This window comes from Borostomias antarcticus (genome assembly GCF_949987555.1).
Source record: "Borostomias antarcticus genome assembly, chromosome: 5".
Classification (NCBI taxonomy): domain Eukaryota; kingdom Metazoa; phylum Chordata; class Actinopteri; order Stomiiformes; family Stomiidae; genus Borostomias; species Borostomias antarcticus.
In genome coordinates this window covers 25,395,733-25,409,431 of record NC_140238.1, presented here as the reverse complement: position 1 = coordinate 25,409,431, position 13,699 = coordinate 25,395,733, and the positions used below count along the sequence as shown (strand labels likewise).

The window sequence follows — 13,699 nt, the reverse complement described above, 5'->3', positions numbered from 1 at the left end:
GGTTTACGGTGAGTCACCTGCCAAGGGGACTGTAGATGAAAAAATCTACCGGCCAAGTTTTTTTTTTTTTTCAGATAGTTTTCCGAAATCTAGTCGCCAATTGGAACTTTTACCTGCATTTGGCCGGTGGCAGGTGTTAATTTTCAGCCCTGTGTATGATTATATTAGCAACCCCCCAGTATCCTGCACTCTGTCATGCCAGCTAGGTTACACACAGAGGACCATCTCCTAATCATTGGACAAGCCCTTAGCAGTGTCTGCCATTCCACAAACAGCAAAATTGACATGTAAGGGTTTCCACTCCATAATGTTCAGGTGGCTTGCGATGTGAGAGGCTAGGCTATGCGAATTACCCTGTAAAGTCAACCAAATAAGATCCAGAACCTCCTACCTGTAGTGTATCATTTCCTTAGCTTGTTTTTCAAATAGCTCTTAAGTTTCAGATTTATTGATATCAATGTAAATGTAAACCTTGCAGAGGGCTACATTGATTTTGAGTGAAAACAAAAAGATAGATTTTTTCCCCTTTCTTCCCCTCTTTCTTATCCCCCCACCTTTCCTATCTCCCTCATCTTTTTATAAATCTTCTCTCCTCTTAGATGATTCAAACGTATGTGGAGCACATCGAGCGCTCCAAAATGCAACAGGCAGGAAGCAACAGCCAGTCCGAGGTCTCGGGTGGGGGACAAACGTGAGTAGTGTGCTTACTGAAACAAAAACACTACTGTTGTTGAAAAGCAAGAACAATACTGTAATGCTGCATACATCCTTAAGTGTTTGCTGAAAGCAATAACAATATTGTAATATATATATTACAACACCACTACACCACTGGCGCTACCCATTCTGTGGGCTCCATCACATGCTCTATTATGCCATTTTCCCCCATTCAACTCCTTTTCAACTTTAGGTAGCAGTGGAATGAATATGCCGTGAGGTGCTGCAATACTGTATGGCTTAGTGTTTTCTTTTACTACTATTTTCACGAGATCTCCTTTAAGCAATCCTAACTCCCCGAACACACTCACTTCTTCTATGTGTTGTATCAAAGCCAGGCTAGCGCCGACTGATCTGCTTAGGAGGTTATCACATGTAGACTTTGCCACTATTACCCTGAATTAACAGTCTGCTGTTTTTCTCCCTTTTGAGACTTGTGTCTTGGCTAGAAATTGTCCCATATGGCCCACATTTCCGCTTGAACTTTCCAGTTTAGATGTAACTGGAGTTTTGGCTCGACACAGAGGCAGCTACTGTATATGAAGCTTCATTTATTATTGTTGTGTCAGCACCAGAATCTATCTTGTACCATCATTTGGTACCCCCACCCACATGGTACCCCCTTCACCATCAAGGGGGAGGAAGTTGAGATGGTGGACTATCAAACTAGATTGGACTGACAACACTGAAGCTGTCTACAGGAAAGGACAGCAGACTGTTCTTCCTCAGAAGGCTCAGGTCCTTTGATGTGTATACTGTAGCAGGCTACTGAGGATGTTCTACCAGTCTGTTGTAGTCAGTACTGTTCTTTGCCGTCGCCTGCTGGGGAGGCAGCATTAAGTCTGGGGAGTCAAACAAGCTGAACAAGCTGGTGAGTAGGGCTGGCTCCATCATGGGGCAACAACTGGACAGCCTGGAGTCTGTGGCAGAGAGGAGGATGAGGGACAAACTGAAGTCTATCCTAGACAACCCCTCCCATCCCCTCTATAGTGAGCTGTGACAGATGGGGAGCACTTTCAGCCACAGGCTCATCTCACCCAGGTGCAATACGGAGCGGTTCGGACGTTCCTTTGTGCCAGCAGCCATCAGACTGTATAACAGTGCCTGAGCGTTCCGTGTGTCATTGAGGTGTGCTATATGTATATACACGTCTATTACTTAAGTCAAAGTCAATTTTATTTATATAGCACATGCTCATACAAGCAAATGTAGCACACATTGCTTTACAGAATAAATAAAAACATAGCTTATTAGTTTGTATTAAGAAAAGTATAATAAGAAAATAGAACAGGACGGAACATATATGGTAAAAGAGAAATAGAAAATAAGAAACCAAAAAATGGAAAATGAGAATAAAAGAATATGAAAATTGAGTAAAACTACATGATAAAAGTGATATTAAAATGGTATGTATTAAGATCACGCTTAAAAGGTCCCACAGTTTCAGCCATTCTTAGGTTTTCTGGCAGAGTATTCCAAATGCTGGGGGTGTAAAAACTGAAGGCTGCCTCCCCATGTCTCTTGGTCTTGGTTCCAGGGATAGTTAAAAGTTCAGTGCCAGAGGACCTCAGGGACCTACTTGGTGTATATCGTAAAAGCATGCCTGACATGTATTGAGGCATGACTGAAGTGCTTTGTAAACTAATAAAATAATGTTAAAATCTATTCTAAAACTGACAGGTAACCAGTGTAGTGATTGGGAGACTGGTGTGATGTGTGTCCTCCTTCTGGTCTTAGTGAGGACACGTGCTGCAGCATTTTTTACTATTTGAAGTTGACTAATAGCTTTCTTTGGTAGACCAGATAGGAGAGCTTTACAGTAATCCAGCCTGCTACTGGTAAAAGCATGCATTAGTCTTTCAGTGTCAGCCTGGGAGAGAAAATGTTTCTCTGCTGCCTTTTGAGGTTGCATGTTCAATGATGCCAGTTAGTGTGCAACGCCTAATAAAAAGACAGTCATGACAGTGTGCAACGCTGCATGTGTACTGTAATTCTTTGTCGCTGCTCTGAGTGCAAAGAATTAAATGAGTGATATCTGTAGGGCTTTTTATTTGATACTTCATTCTTTTCATGTTATGGCTCAAACAACCAAATGAATATTGACCCATTGAGAGACACCTCCCTCACAGCTGGTTTATGTTTTAAGCTAGACTTGGTATGAACATGTGCATAGTTGAGCAGATACAGTACATGCATGAGGAGATTTTAGCTCAGAAGTTGGCATGGCATGTACCTGATGAAGACCTTGTAGGTGGAAACGTTGGACCCTAGCACTGTGGGAGCATTAAAACAGGGTGCGGATATTCCTCTTTTCCTAAATGACCACTTTTTTACCCTGCACGTTTGGAATAACGTGGATGTACCTCTACGTGCATTATTGGACTACATGACTATGATTAATACTCGTTAGAATCGCTGACTGGCTTATCCAGACAAACCCAAATATTTAGCCTACTGATGAAAATTGATTTTGAAGATGTTGTTTTTTATACCAGATTTGTGGTTTTCACTGTACCCTCAGCCAGTGCCTTAGTGGCTATTCACAGTAGGTGTGCAGACTAATGGAATGTGTCAGATTACATTGTGTCTGATCAACAATTTTCCAGGTGATAAATAAAGTATCTATCTATCTATCTATCTATCTATCTGTCTGTCTGTCTAGACGTCTACAATATTGCAGCTAGTAGTTGCGTTTTTTTTTTTTTTCAGTATTGTACCTGTGCTTGTCTATGGACATCATCATGTGTGTGTTTATAGGAAATGTGGTGTCTGTACAGTACATTAGATGTGCATTAGTTGTATTTATTGATGCATGCTTGTGTCTGTGAATGTTTTGTGTACAGTTTGTGTACTGTTCTTGGTGTGTGCTATTATATTGCTCTAACCAGCATCTATATGCCTTTCTTGTTGTGGTGCTTTTGTGGTTCTGCTGCCGTGTGTGCAGTCATCGCCACACATGGAGGAAAAGGTAAATCTCCTCCACAATCCTTTCTGCCTTTACTGTACCTTTTTCTCTGTCCCCAAGCCCTGTAGAACAACCTGCGATGATGGTCAAGCTAATTTTCAATGATTTTATAGTACCTTTCTATTACCACATAGTGTACTACAAGACAACTCATGAAGGCTTTGATTATGCAGTACATATAAATAGTTCTTAGACAAAATATATGTGGTCTTCCAAATGTTCTACCTTTGTCTCTACCTTCTCTTTCACCTCTGGGGATTTGTCTGTCCACTTGTCTGTCTTCTTGTCTGCCTGCCTGTCTGTATGTCTGCCTGCCTGCCTGCCTGTCTTTATCTAACGCCTCTGAAATTGGTCTTCTCTGCTACATCTTCTCACATTTATGCTGTTCTGTCTCTTCTCTGGCCACCAGTAAAGCGGAGCGCCCACCATCGTTGAGCCTGTACCCCAGTGGCGAGGGGATGGTACGTAGGGGTCTCGGGGGGGCGGGGGATGGGGATAGGGGGGGGGGGGCTAGGAAGATGAAGGGAGCGGATATCTGTCAGGTCAACGAGCTCAGACTGCCCCACTACAGCTCCATCTATCAGGTGTGACAGACACTCTCTCACCCCTCCATGTCTGCTAGATGCAGCAGAGTGGGGAGCTGGCCATATCAGTCATTCAGGCAGCCACACCCACCCCACACATGCCTGCTTGTGTCACTTCCAGGATTTTCTTTTTCACTTTTTAAAATATTTTTTGTACAAAGGTCACATGCTGATAGAGACCAATACAATATTATTATATATTTGAATGGTAAGAGAAACAGTAGACCTCTGAGAGTAGCACAGTTTCCGAGCTACAACTGTGTGTCAATTATATTACACAATGTGTTCTTAATAATGCCTCAAGCAAGCACAGAGTGTAATTTTTATTTTCAGGTCATTAAAGGTCCCATATAACAAATTGCATTATTTTGGTACTCTGAGGGCTCATACTAACACTTATAAAATCAGGAATCTGCACCTACTGTATTATAGTTTTTCCGTAGTTTTAGTTTTAGGACTTCTCCCTATTTTAATAAAGCGTTTGTTTGTTGTTTCTGATGTTCATTCTGAACATCAGAAAATAACAGAAGTGAACCAAACATTGTTGATATTACCATAGCGACACTGCCCATACTTTACTACTAAAAAGCATAAGCAGAGTTTACTAATGTTAACTACTAATGTTAATTACTTCAAAAAAGTCAAGAAAAGAACTACCAGGCAGTGGAAGTGTTTGCACTACTTTCCTAATGATGAGAGAAGAGACAACTGGATGAAGTTTGTTTTTGGGGACAAAACTGTTCCAAGTCGTCTAGGTCATCAGTGGAAAAAAGGATATCCACACACTGGATTATAGCTCCCAACACTTTATTTAAGCAACGTTTCATTTCATTTTATTTTAAACCTTTATTTATACTCGTGAAGCACTGAGGTTTCCCTCATTTAAAGTGATGACGAGTTTACACAAACACAAATATCAACAAAACAAATGCAATATATAATAATATTAATTAAAAGCAGTTATATGTTGAAGTACATAAGTCTAGAGCCATGTATTTAAACTCTGACTGGAGGGAGTACCTCAAGCTTTAGATGTGATATTTTGCCTGAAGAAGACCCTGTGGGGTCGAAACATTGCTTAAATTAAGTGTTGGAAGCTATAATCCAGTGTGTGGATATCCTTTTCCATTTATAGATTCACATTTTTTATCCTGCACCTGACCTAAATTACAGGTTGGATGCACACATAGCCACTTCACTTTACAGGTACCGGTCATAGCCATATCAAAACAGGCTGTATATGGGAAAGGCAGATATAGGCAGACTAAATATGGAATAAAAAGCTTTTTTTTAAGAAGAAAAAAAAACTTTCAGATGATTTCTAATGTAAAAATAAGCATGAATGCATTCTACAGACACATAGGAATGACACAGAAATCCCTAAAGTGCAAAGGATATGGGACCTTTACATTTTTCTCTGTGATGAAAGAGCATTAGCATCTAACATCCTGTTCACTTTCCTTGTATTCTTCCTGACTGTCACTAGAATTAATGTTCTGTTTCTACAGTCAAGTATGTTTCTGCAAATATTCTGGTTTGTAGATCTCATGTTTCACACTCCATTGGCAGGGAACTGAGAAAATGTGCTTAGGTTAGGTCCAGAGATCCCCTCAATGAATGCTCCATCTAGAGCAAAATGTGTGCTGCACGTTTGTGAAGAACCTCTGTCCATATCTATAACTACATAAACTGCTCAGAGCTTTGTCACAAAACCCCTTAGTGAGTGGTAGTGCCTAAGGAGTTTACACTCGAATCACTAGGGTCTGCCCCATCTCCGTAAAGTCATAGTCTTGTCAAGAAGGTTTTCATGCTGCCACACCATACGGTCATGACTCACACTGCTAGCCAGGAAGGCAGTAGCACCTTAAACTCAGAGGTACCTTCTCCAGGGAGAAATTGCATAGGATATATCTTTAGCACACGTGTAGGGCTATATACTGTAGACAAAGTTTTGTTATTTGAGGCTGCCCTTAGAACATGCCATCCTTGTGGTTTTATGGTGATTTGGGTGTCATTTACTGTATGATATTCCATGTTCTTTCTGAGATATTTTCCTTGGTGATTGCTGTACTTGTTGGTTCTGTGACAGTAGCTCCGGGTGACAGATGTCTGAAGGTGACTGGCTGTATAACAGCTCTAATTGACCCCACTGAGTTTATTCAATTCGGGTTAACAGGTGATAGCTTTCCATTGACAGTAACATGATGGACCCTATAGTCATACTCAGCCAGCCAATGGCAAGTCTGTCAGCCCTCCTAAGGAGATAGTTACTTAAATAAACCAATTCCCTTTCAGAAGGATGCAGATGTGTGTGACTCTATTCCAGGCACTTTGGAGAATCTGCATTAGAATATTGCATTAACATCTGGGTAACAGCTGTGTAAAGGAGCTCATGCTTTCACCAATCCAGTAATGATAAATTAGACATAACCTCACAGAGTGGATTAAAGAAGAATGCATTTCTAGAGGAATCAGATTGGACTAAAATCTCAACTTTTCCTTTATACCACCCATCTTTTCGCCACATGAAGGAAGATGGCTCAGAGTCTGACTCTGTGGCAGCTACACCCAGCAGCAATGGAAGCAAGTCCAACACGCCGACCTCCTCTGTCCCGTCGGCTACCGTCACACCCTCCGAGTTCCTCCCTCCCGCCGAGTTTGACGCAACCCATGCTGGGAACCGTAGGAAGAGCGCCAAGCGTCTGAGCAGGAACATGGAGGTGCAGGTTTCTCAAGAGACGAGGAACGTTAGCATTGGTTGGTACATTATGGTTTATGTTCTTAGTTCTTATATATCTACATATAGTCATGATGAAAAGCTCTGATCCGAACTGCTAAGTGCTCGTTTGAGTCTTGATTTTGTCTACCACACTGTAAAGATGTAGCCCAAAGCTGTTTTGGACCAGTGTGGATGTTGATGTTGTCAGGTATGGGTAGCAGTGATGAGTGGTCAGAGTTCCAAGAGATCATCGATTCAACCCCTGAGCTGGATATGTGTGTGGACCCACGTGTCTATGGTGGAAACAGGTACATCCACACACCCTCAATGCCACCAACATACACAGAATAATTTCCTAGGCAACCTTATAAATACAAAGGTTTTCAAACAAATTAGTAGGGCACATTTATTACAGTGTAGAACACTGATTGTACCTTGGATTAATACAATTCCATGTTATTTATGTGCAGATTAAAACAGTTTCACACACCATCTCTGACATACAGTTTATGCAAAATATGGTTCAGGATCACTTTACAACTGACATTTGAAAGAGTTGTATAGCCATTATGCCCAAAATAGAATGTTACTTACTGTATATCTCTATGACAGATGTCCCTATTGAGGGGGGTTCAATTCTACTAAAAGGAAATGAAATTGGGTTCATTACAGGGCTTTGATTCATGCTACAGTTTCAGTAGCATTAACCCTTCCAAATTAGTGGACTGGAATAGCAGCCAACCAGCTAACCAATATTTTCTTTAGTATTATTAGGTAGGAGTACTTCCAATCCATTGTCAGTGTTAATTGACTTTGCTATGTACTTCCTTTACCAAAACATATCGATAATATGATGGTTTCTAGTCTGACATAGTGTGAGTGTTTTGGACAGATGGCAGGACATTTTACATCAGAATTAAAGGACAATGCTCGTTTTTGACAACCTGGACCTTATTTACGACATATTATAAGACTTTTGACTCACCGAGATCACTTTGGTGTAGTTCGGAGGCATGTAGAAGAAATTTAAAATCCAGCGCGAGCCAGTATATCCATGTAATGGCGGTGGACGGGGCACTTAGAATGCAGTTTCTAAAAATCTATTTTCTGCCGCGAAACGGTTGTTTTCATCAATCTGTCTTGATGAATCGCTAGTTGTGCTTACATAGAGCATAGGCCTGTTGTGGTATTTCACATGCCTCTGTAATATGATCTTTAGAAACATCTTTAGACACGAAATAGCTTCCTCACTTTCTCCAGCACGCATGCGCACAGCGTGCTGGAGCAACGATTGCGCGCTGTGCGCATTAGTGCTGGAGCAAGTTAGGAAGCTATTTCGTTTCGAAAGACGTTTCTAAAGATCATGGCATGTGAAAACCACAACAGGCCTATGCTCTATGTAAGCACAACTAGCGATTCATCAAGACAGATTGATGAAAACAACTTTCGCGGCAGAAAATAGATTTTTAGAAACTGCATTCTAAGTGCCCCGACCACCGCCATTACATGGATATACTGGTTCGCGCTGGATTTTAAATTTCTTCTACATGCCTCCGAACTACACCAAAGTGATCTCGGTGAGTCAAACGTCTTATATTATGTCGTAAATAAGGTCCAGGTTGTCAAAAACGAGCAATGTCCTTTAAGTTGGACAAATGAGCTTTCAAGGCTAAACGTTAATACATCTGACATTTTGCCTTAGTACAGTACATAGTAGTATATAAGAAATCTGAACACCACACAGTTCCCCAAAAGAAAAAGATTATGTATTGTAACCCAAGTTCTATGAGTGAAGCGAAAGCCACTCTTAGTGGTTTACCCCGTTGCCAAGGCAATGTTGACTGAAGAAAAAACTTGAAATGCACCGTCAGCCAATAGGAGCATAGGTGCCTGTATATAAGCCCGTTGCAAATGCTACTCTGCCTCCAAAATAAAAAAATTGTCGACACAGAGGGTCAGCAGGGCTTGAACCCTTTGGGGCTTTTGCTCCACTCATAGAACTTGGGTTACAATACGTAACCTTCGTTCTATTTCGTGGAGCTCCAGCCCATAGGGGCTTCGCAGGAAGGAACCACTAGGAAGTAGTTTAGGTGGAGCGAGCGAGGCCAAATGTACCTCTGCAAAGTCTGACATCCTCCAGGACATCAGACCCAACCTGACTGAGGCCACAGCATCACAGTTACATACAGTGTAAACATATACAATGGTATGTCACGAGGACCATAGCCCACCCACCACACCCCGAAAACTGGAGAGTCGAGGCATCCCTGCCAAGAACCTTTAGTACTCTCTCTTGGTCCTGCCCGTCACTGGACACCGCTCACACAAGCCGGTGTCACAGCCCGAGGAGGGCCACTCTCGAAAGGGCGGAGAGGACTCCTTAACCACAGAGTGTGTGTGGGAAGCGCGGGCGTCGGTTACCAGTGCTGTAACCTCAGCGTCAGCAACACCACACGCTGCATGGGTAAGGGATCCCCCACGAGGCACAGTGCACTATGAGACTCACGGCGTTAACCAAGAGGGAATCTCCAGATGGGGCCGTTTGGGTCACAATGGTCTACATGGAACCGCGCTGTCCGGAGGCCTCTTGGAATGCCCAGAGATGGGTGCAGAGGCCCCAACTGGGATACCAATATTCTCAACCCGTGTGCCCTCCCCAGAACAAGCGGGGAGGGCTGCCGGCATCTCAGCCCCTCTTAAGGGGTGCACCTACTGTGCCCTACGGGGCAGCACCAACCTGCTGGACCCGGCACACAGGCACATACACTTGGCTTTACCAAAACTCCTAGTTTGTTCTTGCTAGTTCCCCATCGACCTGGAATATTCAGAACCCTGAAGCTCGAGCCCCATCGAGTTCTCTGCGAGATATACAGAATCCTTGGGGTCGTACTCGGGGACATACCTCTGAGAAGGGGCTGGCAACGTAGCCTGACAAGGTTGGCCACTGACAACGCCGTTCTCATCTTCCTCCTCCTCCCCGCCAGACTCGTTGAGGTCACTCTCCGAACCGGAGGCATCCACAGACAGCACACTGGCAGGTGTGTCCGCAAAGAAAGCTGCACGAGTCTCCTTTCTTTCAACGGCAGAAGGAAACAAAACACTCTGACAACCCATCCCGAGCGTGCTGGGCCTCCAAGCAGAAAAGCAGAACTTGTGCTGGTCCTTAGTCGGGTCCATGGATCTGTAGTGTCGTAGCGACGTGCCACTTCTGTACTCCTACAGTACTATTGGCTGACAGTGCGTTCAACTTTTTTCTTCAGTCAACATTGCCTTAGCAACGGGTGGAGCTCCATAAAATAGAACTATGAGCTTTTGATACAGTGAACTTTTAAATGCCAATTTAATGACTGGTGCATTGTGATGTCTGTTTCAGTCCATCGCAGGGTATTGTTAACGAGGCTTTTGGCATCAATACCGACTCCCTTTACCATGAGATCAAAGACGCCAAGTCTGACATCATTGGAGATGTAGACGCAGGAGCAGAACTTCTAGGTATGAATGGAGCTGTTACTGTTATGGTAGGAAAATTTGTTCAACTGAGGAAGGCAGGTTAAATGAGCTTTGACCTGAGGTCATACTGTAGTTTGACCACATGACTTGTGAGGCCTAATGCCTCAATTCCACTAACTCCATTTGCGTGGCGTGCCAAATGTGCTCTGGTTTAATTCTGTGCTCTACATGGCTTCAACCCCCACCGGCTGGATTTGCATTTTGTTTGATATTCTGCCAAGCCATCAGGGAGTGGGGCCTAACTACCAATTTGTTCTACTACTATTTGATGCATCCCAGATGCGGCATCTGTCAAAAATAGAACTGGTGTCTATCTTTACCGGAGCGGTGCGGAGACCTGGGTTCTGGGACGCTTCTGAAATGTGCCACAGCGCATCTGGTGGAAACACAATCATTGTCTTGAACGGCCGCGGTCAACTCCGGCTACCGTACAGTAACCCAAACACACCGCAACCAGAGTCAGTGGAATTGAGCAGTTAGACCACCATCCTCAAGCACAGAAAATTATTATTTCTATTAAGAGATATATATGGTTTAGCTCAGTCTTGACCTTTATATGGCATGGCAGCTCTGAACAACGCACCCATACTCCCACCACACAACCCCTGGGCAATCATGCAATCACGCTTGCACCATGGCTGCAGACCCCTGCTATTTTTTTTTCCGTTTTATAGCGGAACTTTTTTGGCACTATTATTTTTTCACTGTAAGCTATGGGACTATTTGTTACCTTCACCTAAGCGACAGTGTAGTCTGGTGTCGTCAGCCTGATCTTGCGAGCTCACATTCAATTTCACTCCGCAGATCAGTCTGGACATCCAACCATTCTAACGGAATCCGCTCAAACTGAAATTTGTATGTGCCAATCACAACCGTTTATCTAATATGGGGCGTGTTTAATACGATTACGGAACAGAGGAGCACCGTAGAGGCATTTTCGCTGATTGGTTGTAGGTCTATCCAATTGTGTCCAGACTCTTTTTGATCTACGCCCGTTGGTAACGCCCCTTGGGAAACGGAAAGCAACTGTGGGTTTCCAGACCCTTTGCATTTTTGCAAATTGGGTCTGGCGAAGCCAGGCTAGTGACAGTGCACGGCGAGAGGTAATGTTTTAGGTGGTGGGTGTGGGTGCGTGCATGTGTTTGTTTGTCTGTTAGCAGGATTATGCAAAAACTACTGGACCAATTTTCACGAAACTCGGTGGAAGGGTGTAGCATTGTCCAACTTAGAATCCATTCAATTTTGGAGTGGATATAAATACACAGCCAGCCATTCACTGCCATTTTTTGGGGGGGTAACACTATAATAACTATCATAAGCAAACCATACACCTATATTTAATAAGATAAAAAGGATAGTTATTATTAAGTGCTATCAATTTGGTAATTTTAATTGAAAACAGGCCTAAATTAATTAATTAATGTTTTCATTTGAAGGTGAGGCACATTTGATTTGTTTCACCACTAAGTTGAGCTACATTGTCTAAATCACTGTTGCTGAGACAAGGCATGGTTCTCTCATCACTGACCCCTCTCTGTACTTCCTTTCTCCCTTGTTTATGCTTCTACTGGACACGCCCCTAGGGGAGTTCTCAGGTGTGTATCTGAAATGGATTGGTTGGTATCGCTTTCTTTCACGCTTCATTTCTCTCCCACTTCCTCAGATACTTCGACTGATATATTTATAAATTACAGATCTATTTATTAATTTGTATATGTATATCAATCATATGACAACAGAGGTACATTCAGCATAAACAGCATAATAGCCACAACTATTGAAGACATTTTGGAGGATGACAATATTAGATCAGTTGGATTTTTGTTTCAAACCCTAAGATTTGCCCTCTAGTAGTCTTAACTGAAAAAGGCAGCTTTAATAACAGAGAAAATCAAGAGTGTATATTTGATTTGAGCTTTGGTAATGACATTAAATGCGAGCGCGCATAGCGTGTGACCATTTTTTTTTTTTTGCACTATATAAAATAAAAAAGCATAGCCTACATTTGAACTACAGTCAGATCGTATTATTCTGATGGCTGGTTCTTTAACCTCCTGAACTGATGATCATACATTTGGCCCACATGTGCACTTGCTGCATACAAATTGATAACAACTGATAGGGTTAAAAATAAAAATAAAACTTTTTACCTAAACATTACATGTCTGATTTGTTTACTAACTTTATGCAATTCAGTGGGTGAGTGAGCCATGTCATGGCTCAAATCTTGCCATGTTTGCAATGGTTAATACGGGATTGTCCTGTATTGAAAAATAAAATGCACTTTCAATACTGAATTAATACAAGATGTGAGGATTTTCCCGTATTTATGGCACAGAACTGTTGATGGGGGCTCTGCACTTTGTCACGCAACAAAATTCAACCAGATACTACAGCCAACCTCTCACGCGGCAAACCAATCCTATTAGCGATGTTGGGCTAGTGAGGCAGAACTAGTAGAGAAGGAGATCTGTTAAGCGTTTGTACCAAATTATTACTGGGGACAATTCAGTAGTCTCTGAATATTGATGGGGACATGTCCCCAGCATCCCCCCTTACTTCTACACCCATGGAGATAATTTGTTTCTCAAATTTTGAAGGCACTGTCAAAAGTAAAACCAAGGCTTTTTACAGCAAAAGCATTTTTGGAGGCTAGGGGGCCCTGAGCACCAACAGAGTCATCCAAGAGAGCAGGATGTCCAAACATAATAACCTCCGTCTTGTTCAGGTCTCAAAGGTCCATCCAGGTTTTTATATCCTTGAGACAATGTAGTAGAGGCTGCATTTCGATTTTAAAGGTAGATATGTACATCATCGGCATAACAATGGAAGGAAACATTATACTTCCGGAGAATGGACCTCAAGGTCAGCATATATAAAGAGAATAGGATGGGGCCCAAAATGGAGCCTTGGGGGACACCACAGGTGAGTGGGGCTATATCTGAGGAGCTCTCCCTGAAACATTGTTCCAGACGAGATAAAATGATCCCATTATCCACTGTGTCAAAAGCAGTGGTCAAATCCAAAAGCACTAGAATAGCAGAGTTCCCTGAGTCACCAGTTAATATAAGATCAATGAAAACTCTTAAAAGAGCAGTTTCAGTACTATGCCAAGGTTTAAAACCAGACTGAAGCTTTTCAAAAATATTTTTTTTGTCAAAAATGATTGCAACTGAATAAGAACTTTCTCCAGAGCAGGATGTC

At 42.5% G+C, this 13,699-nt stretch overlaps 1 protein-coding gene across 2 annotated transcripts in view; it reads left to right on the top strand.

The window, feature by feature from the left end:
- mapk8ip3 (mitogen-activated protein kinase 8 interacting protein 3) overlaps positions 1-13,699 on the top strand; it is an 80,025-nt gene that overhangs the window by 16,931 nt on the left and 49,395 nt on the right. The window contains exons 4-9 of one of the 2 annotated variants that reach the window (XM_084438841.1): positions 600-691; positions 3,662-3,685; positions 4,092-4,143; positions 6,798-7,023; positions 7,194-7,293; positions 10,359-10,477. In XM_084438841.1, the coding sequence (XP_084294967.1) occupies positions 600-691; positions 3,662-3,685; positions 4,092-4,143; positions 6,798-7,023; positions 7,194-7,293; positions 10,359-10,477 (613 nt within the window). Of the gene's footprint in view, positions 1-599; positions 692-3,661; positions 3,686-4,091; positions 4,267-6,797; positions 7,024-7,193; positions 7,294-10,358; positions 10,478-13,699 lie in introns of both variants that reach the window. The other variant, XM_084438840.1, reaches the window with a different exon arrangement.